Source organism: Gracilinanus agilis, chromosome 5, assembly GCF_016433145.1.
Source record: "Gracilinanus agilis isolate LMUSP501 chromosome 5, AgileGrace, whole genome shotgun sequence".
Classification (NCBI taxonomy): Eukaryota; Metazoa; Chordata; class Mammalia; order Didelphimorphia; family Didelphidae; genus Gracilinanus; species Gracilinanus agilis.
In genome coordinates, this window is record NC_058134.1 from 272,206,079 (window position 1) to 272,224,533 (window position 18,455).

Sequence of the window (18,455 nt, forward strand, 5' to 3'; positions counted from 1 at the left end):
AAAAAAAAAAAAAAAAAAAAAAAGTAATGTCTATTAAGCCAATCACTTTGTTAAACTGTTGGAAATTTCTTCCTTTGTAAAACTGGGATTGTTACACATAAAAGTAGGACACACACTTTAAGAAACTTGAGAACTGATTACATTTTAGATGTACCACTGTGAGGTGGTTTTTCTTCCAACTACCTGCCATTTTGCATTTTACTCATCATAGGGGCTGCCCTACTAATGAGTACCGGTTGAAATAAGAGTTCCATTGGTTTACTTTTTTCTTTTCTAGTGACCAGTAGAAAACAAAGTGATGGTTTGAGAGAGTTAATGGAGCTTCCAAAGGTACCCTGTATACCTTACTTTAAAGGGTACATTTCAGCTTGGGACCCTTTTCATTCCAATGGTAGAAAGTAACTTCTGAAAGTCCTTTAATTTCATTGGTTTGTATCCACACACTGCCCTCCTAGGCTTTGTTTACATAGCCTATCATACAATGTGCCTCCACAATTCTGTGTCTTTCCAAAGCACATTTCTCCTGAGATTTAATATATGACTTTCATGTTTAATTACCATATTAAACTCAATGCTCCATTTCCTCCAGCTTCAACTAACTTCCCTTCTTGGGGGGTGGGGAGAAATGCATAGCTTCTTGCTATTTCTGAACATCAAAGAAGGTTTGTTTTACTCTATGAGCAAAATCATCATCTCTATGCTATTTCCAGGCAGGCAATGTTAGAAAACACTATTCAAAATGAAATATATTCTCTCTTCTAGGAAGAAACTGGCTTTTCTGTTCTCAGTTGGCAAAGCCAAACCCTTCAGGTCACTGACTTACAATCCAACAGAAGAGGATTGTAAATAGTGCTAAATAGCAGTTGACCTGGCAAATAAAGCAGTCAGCTAGATTGAAGCTAAAAGTTAAGACAAGAAATTAGAGAGGATAACAGTCTCAGAGTTCATGGAACAGATCTAAATTCAGTTCCCATTGTTTTCAGTTCTGGGTTTTCTTAGCCATACAAATCCCCATATTTGGGGAACTTTTCAACTATTTATAGACACAAAAATCTCATAGCTATTTATTTTCCCAAGAATTATTTCCCCCAGATTTCTAAAATACATGAAAATCTCCAGAAAACAAAAATCTAGTTGGTCCTCTAAATTAATTAATTATATAAAATTAAATCTTTTAAATTACAAAAATCACCTTGGTTTGATTTCTATGAAGAATTCTTTTAACTTGTTTGTGTATTATGGAAGCTTCTGACTGTCTCATAAAGCCTATGTACCCCATAATGTTTTTATTAAAAACTTAGTATTACAGTAGGAACCAAATACAGTTATCAAAAATATTTAAAAATGTAAAAGTTCACAGACTTCAACTTAAGAACCTCTTCCTTTGAAGGAAATTTGCAAAACATTTTGACACGGAGTTTTGCTTTTGTTTTTGTTTTTAATATTTCTAGCGGAGGGCTCAGTGGATAGCTCTAGTTGGAGCTTAGTGGATAGAGATGACCTAGTGATGGGAGGTCTTGGGTTCAAATCTGACCTCAGATACTTCCTAGCTGTGTGACCCTGGGTAAGTCACTTAACCCCCAACTGAATAGCCCTTATTGCTCTTCTGCCTTGGAACCAATATTTGGTATCAATTCTAAGATGAAAGGTAAGGATTTAAGTATATATACATATGCACCCGCATACATATAAAATATTATATATACAATATAATATAATATCTAAATATATTATATATAACAATATATTGTATATTTGTTTTATTTATATATTTTATGTATTTTACTTTATATTTTTATTTATTTATGTATAATATATAACACTTTATATATATCTATATTATATATTTTATATATAAACATATTTATATATGTTGTGTGTATAATTATTTCTACTTTATCTATTAATAATATTAATAACATTTAGTTATTGTCTATTATTATTCTATAATATTGCTTATGAATAATTAATGGTATTGTTAATATAAATAGTATTGATTGTTTATATATTTATAGATAAAGGTATATAATGTGTATGAAAATATATTTACATATATTTCTGGGTTGTCCATCTCAGTGTATGTTCAATTTTTGAAGAATCTTCCTAAAAGCTGATAATACAAACTTTCCTTGTCTTCTTCTGAATCCCATTCTAGAGTCCCAAGCCCATTTATACAAATAGCTATAAATTTGGGGCAATAAGGTCTACATACATTAGATACTTTGCTTGAACAGTGCCTAAATAAATATAAATTTAACTTTGTAGTCATTTCCTTGATGAAGTGCATATTTTTTTAAAAACAAAAAAAAATTTTAAGAAAGCCTGGCATCTTCCTTCATTTAAAAATCTTTTTTGGTCAGGAACAATCCTACAGTTTCTCACTACATTAAACAGAGCTAATTTGCTTTCAGTGTTTGATGAACAATAGAGGATTTGAACCTGTCAAAGTCATACATGTAATCATTCCAATATGCTACCTTTTCCTAACCACATAACGTACAAGGAAGAGTATCATTTGCATGATATAGAATGTCAAAAAAAAGGGGGGGGGGGGTGAATTTCCAGTTTTCTTTTCCATGGTGCCCTCTCTGTTAAGAAGGTATATTGAAGAAATAATTAGCCATTTCTTAATTTGAAACCAGCTGAATTCTTTCCTCAAATTATTTAAATACATATTAAAAGAATAAATTTACTTTTAATCATTATTTCCCATAAGAATTGTCAAAGTACAGACCTTTGTGATTTTCAGGACCTACAGATGTTGTCAATGATAGACATAAAAATTAGCATATGAAAAAGTACGGCTTGTGGATAAAACCTTTGGTCATAAGAGTGAAGGATGTATGCCTGTACAGATGTTAGAACTATTCACATGATAAATACTTACATTCAATACAAGAGCTTAATAGCACACTTTTAATTTGGATGTGAAAATTTAACATAAATTATTTGACTTTGACATTAGCAGCCTAATATTTCAGTTTGGTACAATGTTTCCAGGTTTTGCTTTACTATGAACCTAGTGGATTTCTTTCTTTCTTTTTTTTTTTTAAAGCTATATTCCAGACCCTGCACCATTAGGGCAAAGTTTCCAGAGTCATAAGCATTTCTGATTTTCTGTCTAGAGAATTTTATCTGCATGAGAGTCTAATATAATGCTTTCCACCAAGTAAGCTTTCGTGATTTCATTATTAATTGATCAAAATGAATTAAGAATCTTAATGGAGTTTGTGATGAGGATAAAAATAATTATAATACATTTTCCTCACATTAAAAACTTTTTCATACTATATTTTATCTATTCTTGATTCTGCTGGGGAGTTAAGTGGAGAAACTAGTGAGCAAAGCAGGCATTTTTGATTGCTTTGAATCATTTTTTGTTTACTGGTATCTTGGAAGTTCAGTTAGGACAATACTATTTGGCCTTTAGCTGAATTCCTTAATAAATCAATATAAGCCTCCCAAATAAGTCAGATATTTTTATCTCGAGTAATTGACATCTTGCAATTATTAACCCCAAAACATGACTTAAAAGTCTTCTATAATAATAGATTTCACCTATTAGTGAAGCAATAAGCTACAACCTACATGTTTCAGATTTATAGTCACATCAACTTAAACAAGATTCATAAAGGCATACAATGGAGGGGGAGGGAGGAAGAAAGTACTTTCATCATAGGAATGTCTAGAAGAAAGAAAGCATAATGTCCCACTCTCAAACCACCATAAAGCCCAAGTATCATACTTCAGGATTTTTCATAATCCTAATGAATGGGATGTTTTCAAATTTAAAAAAGAAGCACAACACAAAAAAAGAATAAGGAAACTGCTCTAGTGGCATTTTTACCCAAAAAAATCTCCTTGGTTTAAAAAATTTCATTCTTTAAAAAAAAGTTTTTAATTAAAAAACAAAAAAAATATTTTTATATAAACCGCCTAAGAGACAGACACAGAGAATTCCTCTTACACAGTTCTAGAAACCCTTGAATAAAATAACTTAGCCAGTAAAACAAGTAGATTCAAAGCAAAGTCTACAAATGGCTAATTATTTTCCATTTGAAGGAAACATCTAATGGCTCTCTAGTTCAACCTCTGACTACTGGAGTGTATATTGGCTCTTGGCTAGTGAGTAAGGACTTAAGAAGACCTTTTATATTTTAATCTTCCACAAAATAATAATTAGTGATACTAACAAAAGTTTATTAATATTATTGATCATATAAACCACAATAATCAGATTTCAGCATAAGTAGCTAGCATTTGCACAGCACTGTGTTTCTTTTTTCACTTGATCCTAAAAAACACTACTCCGATTATAGACCTTTTTCCATTGGATGAATCACCTGGGGATAGTCGTGGGCCAGTGTACAGAGAAGGATCTGTTCAAGACAAATCCTTTGCTTCCTGACATGTAGGTTACACAGACACCAGTTCTCCAGAATGATTTTTGTACGTCCACCAGAAAGAATATACTATTTTAAACAATGCTCGCTCCCCCTCATCCCAACTACCCAGCCTTTTAATGGAAGTTCTGCAGAGATTTAGTCCTTATAATGTCCGCTGCAGAACTATTAGTGATCTCAAAGTGAACATCCTAAAATGAGTCCAAACAGCCAATAACACTGAATTTGAAAAAAATCTCCTGCCCAGTCTGTTTAAAATCAAAACTGTACTTGATCTGATGAAATTACTCTTTAGAGAATAACATAAATAAAATATTCTCAGAATAACATTGTAAATGTAAACGTACCTGAACCAGAGTCATATTTGGTTTCTGAACTGTAAAGAAAAAGAAATTTCTTACATTATAAAAATGGAAGGGTAAGTAACAGTTACTTTATGAGAACAAGATGTCATGGTTATAGATTACTTTACTTTGAGACCCGAGAAGTTGGACACAGCATCCCGAAAAGCAAACATATTTACTTTAACTATCTGAAATGTGCTCCTTACCCTGGGGTCCTCAGAGAGGCACATATTCATATAGATAGCACAATATGGAAAAGATATTAACTTTTCATTTATTTTGTATGGGGAGCGGAGGGAAGGGATGATGCAAAAAGCATCAGATCTCTTCAGTTCTGTGGGATTTCCAGTAATGTCATAAATAAATGGAAATGGAATTTTAAAAAAGAGGACCAATATTTTCTTCATGATTATAGATTTCTACTTCATCAACAAGAAGGCTTTTTCTTCCCAAGCGCTTAGGCCAGAGCAAATGAATCCAGGAACCCATACGTTTAATAAGAGGGAGGGGGAAGAACAAAATCGAGCCCTGGTGGGAACATTACATTTCAGATATAGGTTAATACTGGCTGTAAATTTAGAAGCCTTTGAAGCTCTCAATTGGGCTGTGGGAAAACTTCGGTTGGGTAATTACTCTCAAGATGCAGCTGATGTGCCGTCAAGCAGAATTAACCTTGTAGTTATAGTGGGTCTATCTGCACAGGCTACTATAAAACGGTATTGTCTATATCGAACACACAAACCAATTAGCCAGCATGCTCCAGTCCGATTTATATCGCACATTAACAATCGGGAGTACATATGTTCCCAGCTGCCACCACAAGATGCAAGCATTGACCAGCAGGAGTTCTGGGGAAGGATGTTATGTTGGCAGAGAACATTTTCTGGGGGAAATGCAGTTAAACTAACAAGGAAAATACCACCCCCTCCCAAAAAAAAAAAGAAAAGAAAAGAAAACAACCCAACCATGCCAGGGTACCGATATTTCTTTTGGAAGTTGTGACTTTTTTTTTTTTTACCCAGGTTCATTTCAAAATTAGTCATCCAAGAGGGAAAGGGGGAGGGAGGGATACGGAATGACATTGTAGTTATTACTATTTCTACATGTTATGATTTAAAATTACTAAGGTGAAGGAAAGCATGACATTGAAATTCATCTTCTCAAATATTTCTTAAAACATTTGCTTTGAACAACAGCAAAATTTGGAAAGCCCATTATTTGAGGACTATGGCCATTGCCGTGTGCCCAAGTTACTCTGGTCTTGTGAAGGAATTGTCAGAGAAACAAGAAAATCAAATAATCCCTTTTCCAGACTTTTTTTCTAAGTGTTAATATATCAAATAGCTACATACCTACTTCCAGATTAGAACAATAATAACAAAACCCATGACTGGTTTTCCTCTCAAATTCTCTCAGACATTATATATTCAGAATGTGAAGGGGGAGAATATAAAATAGAAGGGGGAGAATATAAAATAGGCACTTATAGTAGTGAGAATTCTAAAAGACAATAATGTCCTTAGTTAGGCTCTCTGAGGAAGAACACCTTGAGAAACGTGATGCATATCCCTGAGACTTTTTTTTTTTTTAAGATTTAAATATTTTATTTTTTTACAAAAATTTTCCATGGTTACATGATTCTTGTTTTTACTTTCCCCTTTACTCCCCCCCTCTCCGAGACTTTTTTAAATGCTTATACATCTTTTTTTTTTTAAACAACTTCACAATAAAACTAATGGGGGCAGAGCAAAAATCTTCTGTTTCTAAGAGGGGAAAGTGGTCATCCAAAATAAGGGCTGCTGCATTATTAAAAGTCCATATTGCCCTTAGATAATTCCATAAATTGTGTTCATCTGAATATAGGCCACTCCTGAATTTATGCTACAAACCTAAAATGTGTTCTTTTTTAGTGGAAAAAATGCAGATATAGATGGAGCCTCTGGGGTACCCCACTCTTACATGTGAACCTCCTGATAAGTTAATCATTTTGACCTGCCCCCTCAAAAAAAAAAAAGGCAGAGCTCACAAGCCCCTACCAATGTATCTATATTAACTTATCAGTCATAGAATATATATCAAAGGTATTTAATGAAATAGGAGAAACAAAATAATGGTATACCTCCCAAAAAACTAGGGCACGTTCCTGTCAAAATGCACTTATCATCAATGAGAAAAGTAGACATAATCAACACATCGAAGAGTATGTATCAAGAACATATAGACTGAGTACGTATACGAAAGCACCCATTTAAGGAATGCTGGTGTCTACAATACACTAGTAAAAGGGTAACTCATGCCTACAACATTATTTGTTGCTGTTCAGTAGTTTCAGTCATGTCCAACTCTTCAAGATCCCATTTGAATCAAATTTCCTTCTCTAGCTCATTTTACAGATGAAGAAACTGAGGCAAACAGGGCAAATGACTTGCCTGGGATCACACACTAAGGATACAAGGCCAGATTTGAACTCGCAAAGATGAATCTTCCTGCTGCCAAACCCAATATTCTATCCACTGTGCCACCTAGCTGCCTTCTACAATATTATAGGGCTGCTGAAGTCTTCTAGTAATGCCATTGCATGATTTCTGTGGGACCTGCTCCATCTCTCTCCTTTTCACAGTTAAAACTCTACAAAAACCCATCTATGAGTGGTACATTCACTTCCTTTGTTTTCATTATCTTCTGCAGTAGTCTAGTCTCCATCTTCCATCATTAAACTAAAACTGTTCTCACCAAAGTTGTTAATGTTTTCTTAATTCCAAGGCTAATGGCTTCTTCACTATCCATATCCCTCCTGACATCTCAATATCTGGTGCAATTGACCATACTGTCCTCCTAAATATTCTTTCCTCTCTAAGTTTTTGTGACATTTCTTTTCTTTGGTTCTCCTCCTACCTATCTCCTTTGCTAGATCTCCATCCTTCTAACTGTTGATATACTACAAAGTTTCATCCAGAGCTCTGGTCTCTTCTCTACATATTTTCTCACTTGGATCATTTTAGGTATCATTCATTCAATTACTGTTTTTATCCAGATGACTTCTTGGTTTATATCTCATCTTAGTCTTCATGAATTGCCTCTTGGACATTTTTAACTGAATAGCCTGTACACATCTCAAATTTAACACATTTGCAAAAGAGAGTTCATTTCCCCCACATAACTCAGCTGCCTTCCAAATTTCCCTAATTTGGTTGAGGGCATGACCATCACTGAACCTCTTTTTCACCCTCAGACTCCTCATTTATAAAGAGAAAGCACTGGATCTGACAACCACTATCTCTGCATCTATGACCTTTGGTTTTTTTCAGTCAAATGTAATCATATATAATATAATATAAAAATACATTTTTAATTTTGGTGTCTTTAACAACCAAATTCTCTCGTTCTACTTTCTTTTTCCACATCCTCTCTCCTTCCTTCCTCTCATATGTCAACCCCTAGTTCAGCCTCTTATCACCTCTCAGCTGGACTAAAATGGTCTCCCTATCTCATATATCTCCTCACTCTAACTAACCTTCCCTAGAGTTGCCAAGATGATTTTCCTAAAGTGTGGAATCATACCCCTTTCCAAAATTACCAGATCTCAGTGGTTCCCTATTACTTCGAGGATCAAATGTAAAAAAAAAAGATATATGAAATCCTTTATTTGTCATTTATACTTCTTTAGCACCTTTCCTCTCCTTCCAGACTTCTTAGACATTGCCTCCCTCCACAAGCCACACTTACTGTTCCTCAGACATAATGCTCTATTTCCTCTGGCATTGTCTTCCCACTCACTGCCTCTCCTACCTGGAATGCTCTCTTTCCTTACTTCTCTGTCCTAGAATCTTTGGTTTCCTGATAAAATACCATCTTCTGCAGGAGGTTTTTTCCTAATCCTCCAATGTGACTTTCCATCTAGTCTGTATATATCTTATATGTACCTTTCCACATACATGCTGTCTCCCCCCATTAGAATGAAAGTTCTTTGAAAGTGGGAGATTGCTTTTACTTTCTTCTTTGTAGCTTCAGCACTTAGCACAGTGCCTGGAGCTAGTTGTGCTTAATACATGCTCAGTGATTGATTTCATATAGCATTTGATAGCTGTTTATGGTTTCTTCTAGATAGGACTGAACACATTAATAATAGTAATAATTAATAGGGCAGCTAGTTGGCATAGTAGATAGAGGACTGGACTTGGGAGGCTCATCAGGAAGGCTCATCTTCACAATTTCAAATCTAGCCTCAAATACTTACTATCTGTGTAACTCTGGGCAAGTTACCTAAATCCTGCTTGCCTCAGTTTTCTCATCTGTAAAATTCACTGGTGAAGGAAATGGCAAACCACTCTGTTATCCTTCCCATGGAAAACCCAAAATGGGGTCCTCAAAAATTGGATGCAATTGAAAACAACTGAACAACAACCATAAAAAAGTGCTCTGTATATATTACTTATATTATTTTTAATTATTATTTGATAGTGCTTACCATGTGCAAAGCAAAGCACTTTACAAATATCATTTCATTTGATCCCCACAACAATCTTGGAAAATAGGAAATTATTATTCTCATTTTATAAATAAGGAAACTGAGGCAGACAGAGATTAAGTAACTTGCCCAGGATTATATAACTACTAAGTATTTGAGGAAGGACTTGAATTCAGGCATTCTTTACTGCAGCCCCAGGACTCTCTCTATGTCACCACCCAACAGTCATTGCTTCAGGCTAATTTAGATGGAGTCCATTTCATAGGTGCTAACCCCATTAGAGGTACAAGGGAGTTTACCATTTCTCTTTTAGTTTAGAATCCAAAGACTCTAAGGAAGGCTTTATATCCACAGTAGCAGACTAGAAAAAAAAAAAACAACTCTTTCTTTTCATGAAGAGAGAAATCTATCTATTCCCAGACTATTCCCATTAGGTGTTTTTCTCTTCAGAAGAAATTCTCCTATTCCGTGAGTCTTGGATCTCTTGGATCACAGTATAACCAGTCTTTAAAGGTTAAAGATTCATGGTGCAGAGGGAATAATAGGAGCTGGAATCTACTGGAGAAGATGAATTAATGAAGCTTTTCCTGCTTTCCCCTATTACTAGTACCATTTCTCTCAATCTACTTTGTATTTTAATTATTTTGTATTTATTTGCATTTATTCTCTTTTAGGGTTATTCTATATCTGCTTATTTATTAACTTCTCTTCCCTCTCAAAATGTAAGTTCCTATGATTAGGGATTATTTTATTCTTTATATATGTATTTCCAATGTCTAGCACAACACCTGGCACAAAGGAGGCATTTAATAAATGCTTGCTGCTTGCTATTCAATGTGAAATCTCCAGATTGTTAACAACCCATGATTCATAGGTATATAACATTGCTAAAAGAATATTAATATTTAAAGAAAATGGTCCTTCTTTCAAGGAAAATTCAGTTATTGGTCATTAACTTTGAAATTTCCTAGCCTACTATTTGTAGTCTTTAATTTTTTTTCCTTTTTTCCTTTCTGTGTTTCTTTCTTTCTTTCTTTTGTTGTTGTTTTTTGAAATCCTTATCTTCCATTTTAGAGTCAATATTGTGTATTAACTCCAAGCAGTAGAGGGCTAGGCAATGAGGGGTAAGTGACTTACCCAGGGTAACACAGCTGGGAAGTGTCTAAATTTAGATCTGAACCCAAGACCTCCCATTTGTACCCCTGGCTCTCAATCCACTAAACTAACTAGTTGCCCCCTTAGTGTCTTCCTTAAAAGATATGTATGATGAATCAGTTCAGTGTGTTTGTCCATCCAATTGCATTGTCATTCCCTGGACAACAGGCACTCTTCACTCACTTAGTTTCCTCTTTGTGGAGCATAGCCTAAATTCCAAAATGGTAGAGCTCATGGGAAGCCCTGTAATATTCTGGGATATAAGGCAATCAGCATGACTATATTTACAAACAGGGGCATCTGGAGGACTTCTTCACCAATATGGAATCCCTCTTCCATTTGGCGGTCATGTTGAACATCCTCTATGACAGTGGCAAATGTTTTTGTCAAGCACATCTCCCTATACTATGCCTCAGCTGATATTAATAATCGGAGGGTGGTAACATAGGACTCTACTGTTAGAGGAGGGATTTTTACAGGGCTTTTTTTTTAACCAAATCAGATTTTTTAAAAAGTCAACAAACACAGCCTGTTCATGTATTTTCTATGCCTTTCAATTAACTGCACAACTGCTGAATAGTGTTCTATTGGAGAATTAACTTCAAATACAAGGAAATACTAATCCCTAAAAGTAGGTTAAAAATGTACCATGTTGTTTTTAAGTTCTAAAACCCAAACGTAAAGGCTTTTAACAAACTTCGAAATGGCCAGTGCATCCCCATCAATACTCCTTTGTAACTATAATTGTAATTTGTAAATTTTATAAAGTCTTTTTTTTTCATTCCACTAGTTTTTTTCAATAGGAGATTTCAGTTTTTCCAAGAATGGTACTATCAGTCATTGAGTTGGAGGTCTGTATCCCCAAACTTATGTAAATAAAGTGTGTATATTTTCTTATGGATATAAAGAAAGTCATTTCTTCTAAAAGTTTCATTTACACAGAAGTCAAAGATACTTTTGCTTGGAGCTTTCTCTGCTTTTCTGGGACCTGCAAGTATCCTGAGGGTGCCTGTTTTCACACCTTGTCTCAATCTGGGTTCACACCTCTTTTGTTTAAGGTAGTTGCATCAAATGGTACAAAATACCTGAGGCAAAAACTAAGTAAGTGTGAACTCCAGTCTGCTAGTTATTCAAAACAGTCAATTACTGGTTCAAAAATGTGTCAGGTTCTTTTTTTTTTTTTTAAGCTGATAGCAATCCGAAAGCTCTAAAAGCCCCAGAGAAAAAAAAAATTTAAGTGTGTGCTTGGGAGAAGTGGGTATATAGCCTGATCCTAGAGCTCTCCATAAATGGAATGGAACATTGAAATGCATTTCCATCCTAGCCTAGTGGGCTTTAGGCAGAACTTCTGTTAACAAATGTAAAAAATGCATCTACAAAAAAGAGTTACTTCAATAAGTGTTTTCAAAACCTAAGGATTTTGTTCCAATTTTTTCAATATTATATATCGGCTAAATGTTTACTAAGTATTCATATTTAATTCTATCTAATAAACACTAAAATGGCCAAAGGAAAAGAAATTCAATGCCAGACTAAAAGAAAAAACTTTTCTTTTTTAAAATGTTTTATTTTATTTAGTTTTTTATTTTCATTTCATTTTCTTTTAATTTTTTAAGTAAAAACTTAGATTTACTGAAGACTTTTACAATCCTAAAGAAATAGACCTGAAAGAGATGAGATCAGGTTTTTTTTCATCTTTTTTTTTGTATAATAGATTCCTTTAATGGCCTGGTAAAGGTTATAGAGCTCTTCTCAGAATGTTTTTAAATCCATACAATAAAATGCTAAAGCTTACAAAGAAAATCAATCTCATTGACCTAAAACTGTATTTTTTCCCCATCCAAGTTCACAAAACTCTTGAAAAGAAGTTAAGAAGGGCAGCTAGGTGGTACAGCAGAGAGGCCCAGGAGCTCCGAAATCCCTAACATTCATTCCTTAAACACCAGAGAAGGCCCTTGAAATCCAGATTAGACCTCTAGACCTACCACTTTCTAGAGTTTTAATTCAACTCAGAAATCTTAAGGACAGATCAAGTAGGGCCAATCATCCCACCCTGATGTGTAACCACCCTTGACCCAAAACTCTAATTTGGAAACTAAAGTTGGAGAGATGGGTAAATCAAAGAAAGCACTAACCAGCAGAAAAAGTATGCCAAAGCTAGAAATTCCCAAAATATAAAAGTAACTCTGTAACATATATAAATAGCAACTCAAAGGGGAAAAATAGATTTTCCCACAAGGACTAATTAATATCTAAAAGAAATGAAGAGGTTTTAAAAGTTAAATAAAAGCCTTAAAAAATTGAAGGTAGAATAAATAGTCTAAGCAGAAAGTTGCAGATTTTAATGAAGAAATGGGTTTCCTGAAGACTAGAATAAACCAAACAGAAATCAATGAGACAGCAAGATATATTAGGACAAAGGCTAGATGAAAAAGTATGGTACCAATATAAAAGAAAATTGACCTGAAAAATAGTCTAGGAAGACAGAACTTAAGAATCACTATTTAATCAGAAAAATATTATTTTTAAAGCCTGGACACTATATATAAAGAAATAATAAATGAAAACTTTCCAGTGATATTAAAATCAGAGAACAAAATTTAGAAAGAATGCATTAATCATCTCCCAAAAGAAACCTCAAGAAGAATAATCCCAGAAAGACTGGAGTCAAAATCCTGATCCTCAACACCAAAGAAAAAATCATGTCAAGCCTCTAGAGAGAAGCAATATCAAGAAGCTATGGTCAGGATCACACAAAACCTAGCAGCGATTACTAAAAACTCAACAAGATCTGGAATATAACATTCCAGCAAGAGAGATAGGATTACAATTGAGAATAATTTGTCCTAATATATAATAATATAAAAATATATAATATATTTATATGATGATATAAATATATATAAAAATATAATAATTTGCTCAGTATAATCCTATAGGGGGAAAAAGTAGACCTTTGATGAAATGGGTTTTTTAACATATTTCTGATAAAAAAAGATCCAAGCTGTGCAGGAATTTTTGCATAATAAACATAAGAGCTAAGAGGAATCTAGGAAGGTAAACTTATTTTGAGCAAATGAATAGAACTATATGACAACAAAGTACTAACATTCTAATAAACAAGTGTCCCTTCAGAATCTTCATGTATTCCAAGGGGATTAATGGAGTTAAATAAGAAAAATGGGCATCCAGAGGGTAGATTGGTTCTGTTCTGAGGGTCTAAAATAAATAAAGAGAAAGGAGGATAAGAGTACATGTAGAAGGAGGGAAAGAGGTAGAACTTATTTCTCAAATTAGGTGTTTGGGGAGAATATACAAATATGGTGGCAGGAGTGGGCATCAGATGTACCTCACTATCTGAAGTAGACAAAGAATGACTGATAGAGAGAGAAAATGTACTGTAGAAATACATCAAACTCATACAGGAAAAGGGTAGAATATATTAACAAATAATAATATTAGGGAGGAAAGAGCTACAAGCAAAACAAACTTCTTGAACCTAAACTGAAGAGAATAAGGGGAAAAGGAAAAGAACTAAAATCTATAGAGCTACCTTAGCTGCCACTTAGACAACTAGCAATGATTAAACAAATGATATATGAATGTAATTCATATATTATTGTGCCATAAGATAGAGGAAATTATTTCAAAGAATATTAAATAGTATGAACTTCTACAGAGAGAAATAAGCAGAACCTAGAAAACAAAGTTATACAAGAAGAACATGTAGAGAAAATAATTCATTCAATTTATTTTTTTTAACTAATAAAAATCTGTTTTCTCTCATTTTTACCCTACCTCCAATGGGAAAAAAAAGAAAAAAAGGAAAATTCTTGTTAAGAAATATGTATCAACAAGTAAAATAAATTCACACATTGGTCATATCTACCTATCAATCTATCTAATTCTGTCCTCTGAGTATCACCTCTCTGTCAAGAGCCGGATAGAATGCTTTATCATCAGATTTTAAGATCAGTGTTCTTAAAATATTTCATTGTTATTCATCTTTACAATGCCATTGTTATTGAAGACATTTTTTCTTTGCCTCACAGTTCCTGAAACACAATGGGTATTAATAAATGTTTGGTGACTTTACTTAACTTCTGATTGTGCTCACTTCACTCTCCATACAAATTCAGATGTCTTCTGAGTTTTCCTTCATACTATCACCTTGAAGAAAAACAACTTTCGAAGACTTATGAACCCTAATCAATCATGTCTCCAGACAACCTATGATGAAGAATTTTATCTACCTCCTGATAGTGAAGTAATGATTTAAGGTGCAGAAACTGATATACTTTTAGATATGTTTACTTTATGGATTCACTTTGTTTAATTATATTTATTTGCTTCAAGATAATTTTCCCATTTTCCATTGATACTCTGGTGGGGGACAGGGTATAGTAATGGGAAGGTTTGGGTTCACAATAGTGATACTAAAACTAAGAGGGCCATTGAAATATTTTTAAATGCCTAGAAGAAAACAGAAGACACAAAATCGGCAAAGTTTTGAAAGTGACATGTAGAATTTAGTATGGATGTAACCTCTCCTCATTAATGGAAATCAATGTCCCATATTCATATGAAGTGCAGGTTGGAGTTAGTAAGAGGGAAAGAAGAGAGAATTGATCTTTTCAGTCTTCTCTGGGTACTCCTTCTGGCTTCCATCTTCGAGAAAGAAGATGGGTGACGCCAACCTCTCCATGTTACCAAAGGAAAACAAAGACTGGGAAGAAGCCAATGAATAGGACTGTGTTCATGTAATCTGCTTGCTATACTAGAGTTTGGTACATATTCACATATATATACTTCCTAGGGTTTTTGTTTTGCTATTGACTTAGATAGCAAACTTGAGTTTCTTTATTATGTGTTCATTATGGAATGGGTATTTGGTAGGAATGAAGTCAAACCTTATATATAAAGCTTGAAGTCTTCCTTGCCCTGTTAAGAATTGACCTTGAATATGAAAAGTCATATTTCAGAGAACTGATAAATATCATTCAAGCCTTGCACTATCTTCTCTTTGGGGAGAGCAGTTGTAGCCTCCAGATCCAACCTCTACAGGAATTAGAAGGCAGCACAACTAACAAAAATCATGCCACAGACCTGAGACAATCATTAAAAAGACTAAATCAGACTCTAAACACAGAGACCCAAAAGGCTGAGAGAGTATCATTATATCACATTAATAACTGATGTGCACTTGATTACAAATCATTCCAAAAATACTAAATTATACTCTATCTACCACATTAATAACTGATGTGCACTTGATTACAAATCATTCCAAAAATACTAAATTATACTCTATCTACTGAAGCAGGTATTTCAATAGGAAGAGACACTCAAAAAATGGTTAATATTAAAATTTTCTATGTTTAAAAGACTGTTTCATTTAATTAAAAATTTGTCTACAAATAAATAAGGTTCTCTAGGGTATAAATAGAAAATACAAAGTATAATTGAGATGAGAAAATGCAAAATAAACATAAAGAATAATATTAAATGAATTTATTTAGGCTCACAAATTGTTGTCATTCATCCTCTGTTTTTTGAGGGCTGATGATATCATGGGGTGATGTTTTGATTTGCTCCTGAATTTGGATTTAAATAAGGCAGAGTTGCACAGTCATCAGCCTCATTCTCTCTTCCAGTCATTGAAGTCCAGTGGCAAGACAAAAGTCAGGACAAACTGGTAATGACCTGGGATACAATGGATGACCTTGGCATCTTCAATATCTGAACAAGCCCTAAGCACTCCATAGAGCCTATTTCAGCCACCTTCACCAATATTGGAATAAATTGTTTTCACCTCCCCATTTCTCCAGGGGAAGAATTCATAAGCTTGGGGCAGACATCCCCCTAATTCACTGATAGGTATAAGGCTTATTAGTCACCCTCTTGTTTAGCCCATCTTCCAGAGGATTTTCCCCACGGTGCGCCTGCTGCACATGCTCCTGCTTATTGTAGCCACAGGTGAGAGTTGGATCAAAGGTACATGAGCAACCTTGATAAGGACTCTGCAAAAGCTCACTCCAGAGTTGCTAGATCATCCTGAACATCTCTCACAAATTTAAGCTTGCAAATTATTTCTCTTAAAAATGTAACAGGACAAACCCTCTGAGAATATTTTAGTGAAGGCTAACTCAATAATCTTTTAGGTCTAGTTATTAGATAATTCCTATTTTATTTTTCTAAAAAGGAGTTATATTAATAAACCCAATACTGCCTTGTATATGAAGAATTAACCACTAAATGACCTAGAGGCAGGAACAGAACCCTTTGAATTATAAATTCAAATAATAACAGAACCTACCTCTTAGGACTATTGTGAAGATGAAATGAGATATTTGTAAACCACTTAACACAGTGCCTGATAAAAAGTAAGTACTTCAAAAATGCTCATTCATTCCTTCTCTCCTTCAAAGATCAAGAGGAATGAATTAAGTATACAGATCAGTCAAGAACCAACAAATTAAGTTCTATTTGGAAAAAAAATGAACATTGCATAACAATATGCATCATAAAAAGAAAAACAAATCCTACCTTGTATTCAAATAGCACTCAGGATCAAAGGTTTTTCAGATAAAAAATAATAATCCTAAACTTTCTTACTAGCCCTAGAATATGTACACTAAGCAGCTATTCTCCAAGCTATTTCTTTTTTTTTTTTAGATTACAGGATCATCATTCTTTCTATGTGCTTATTCCCCAGCAACATTAGACATAGCATGGACATTAATGAAGAAAATCATATACCTAAAAGAAGGGACTGGGTCAATAAAAAACAAGTATTCTCCTCCAAGGGAAATACCACACTCCAAAATGACTATGCCAAGATCTTGAATTCATGGCTTTTGTGACTATTTTCTTAAATGATTTTCCCATCCTCAGTACTAATTCCTAAACCTCTACCAAAGTTTGATACCCAGGTTAAGTGCTTGTCCAGAACTTGCTGTATTTGTAAAAAGATATGCCTGAAATTTTCAGAAACCCCCACAGTGACTAATTAACTATGAAGGGTAGATGTTGTAAGCAAAAAACAGCTCATTGAGTCATTCTTCATAATTTCAGTCCCTGTGTCCCCCCCCAGAACAGGGCTAAAATTAGGGAAATCATTGCCAGGAAAAGAAAGGTGGAGCAGTTATAATCATCAATAAGTTCAAGGATCTAGAACTGAAAGGGTTCTCCAAGGCCATCTAATATGAACCCTTTGTTTTACGAATAAGAAATATTTTTCTGATCCATTTAAGAATCAGTTGAAATGGTAGCATAATATTGCTGTTCATCCTTCATTTTCAAAGAGGACCAATGACATCATGAGGTGATATTTTGCCTTACAAGTGAATTGAGTTTATGTAAAGCAGAATTGTGTAGTCATCCACCTCACTCTCTCTTCCGGTCACTGAAGTCCATTGACAAGACAAAAATCAGGATAGCTGGTAATGGCATAAGATGCAAAGGATGGTGTATAGAGGAGACTAGGACCACTGGGAGGATCGCCAAGCCCTTTTTAAGTCTGTTGATCCACTTTACTGCTATTCTGCCTTAGAACTGATACTTAATATTGATCCTAAGAAAGAAGATAAGTTGTTCTTTTTTAAAAAATACTGGATGGAGACAGATCAAGAAATGCAAGAAAAAACTATCATATGTGCACAATGAGACAGCTTTAAAAGCCTCCAGGCACCAGAGTAGGGGTCCAGATAGAAAACCTTGTCAACTTGTGCAGCTTAAAGAAGCCTTCCAGCTCAGAGGCCAGGGAACCAGAGAACCCCAAAGTCTAAAGTTGTATACTCAAGAAGGGAGAAGAAACTCTAGACTAGGATCTATCCAAGGCCATTTGTGGCCTGCAATGGTATTGCTCTGGCCAAAAGCTGAATATTAGCAGCCTGTGAGGTTTAGAAAGGGGGTCAATGATCATGATATCAGACTACCCCAAATAAATCACCTAGGCACAGTATGCCCTCTAGCCCTTTCCTTAAATACATGAAGGACAAAGATACTAGATAACATAAATCAGTACCAAAGAAATCCCCATTCTTCCCACCAAAATTCAATAGATTCTGGCCTTAAAACAGTCCA

At 34.4% G+C, this 18,455-nt stretch overlaps 1 protein-coding gene across 1 annotated transcript in view; it reads right to left on the reverse strand.

Moving 5' to 3' along the window:
* The window catches only part of MSRB3 (methionine sulfoxide reductase B3), a 186,499-nt gene that overhangs the window by 102,129 nt on the left and 65,915 nt on the right, over positions 1-18,455 (reverse strand). Inside the window, exon 4 of the mRNA XM_044679209.1 lies at positions 4,751-4,779. Within this exon, the coding sequence (XP_044535144.1) occupies positions 4,751-4,779 (29 nt within the window). The remainder of the gene's footprint in view (positions 1-4,750; positions 4,780-18,455) is intronic.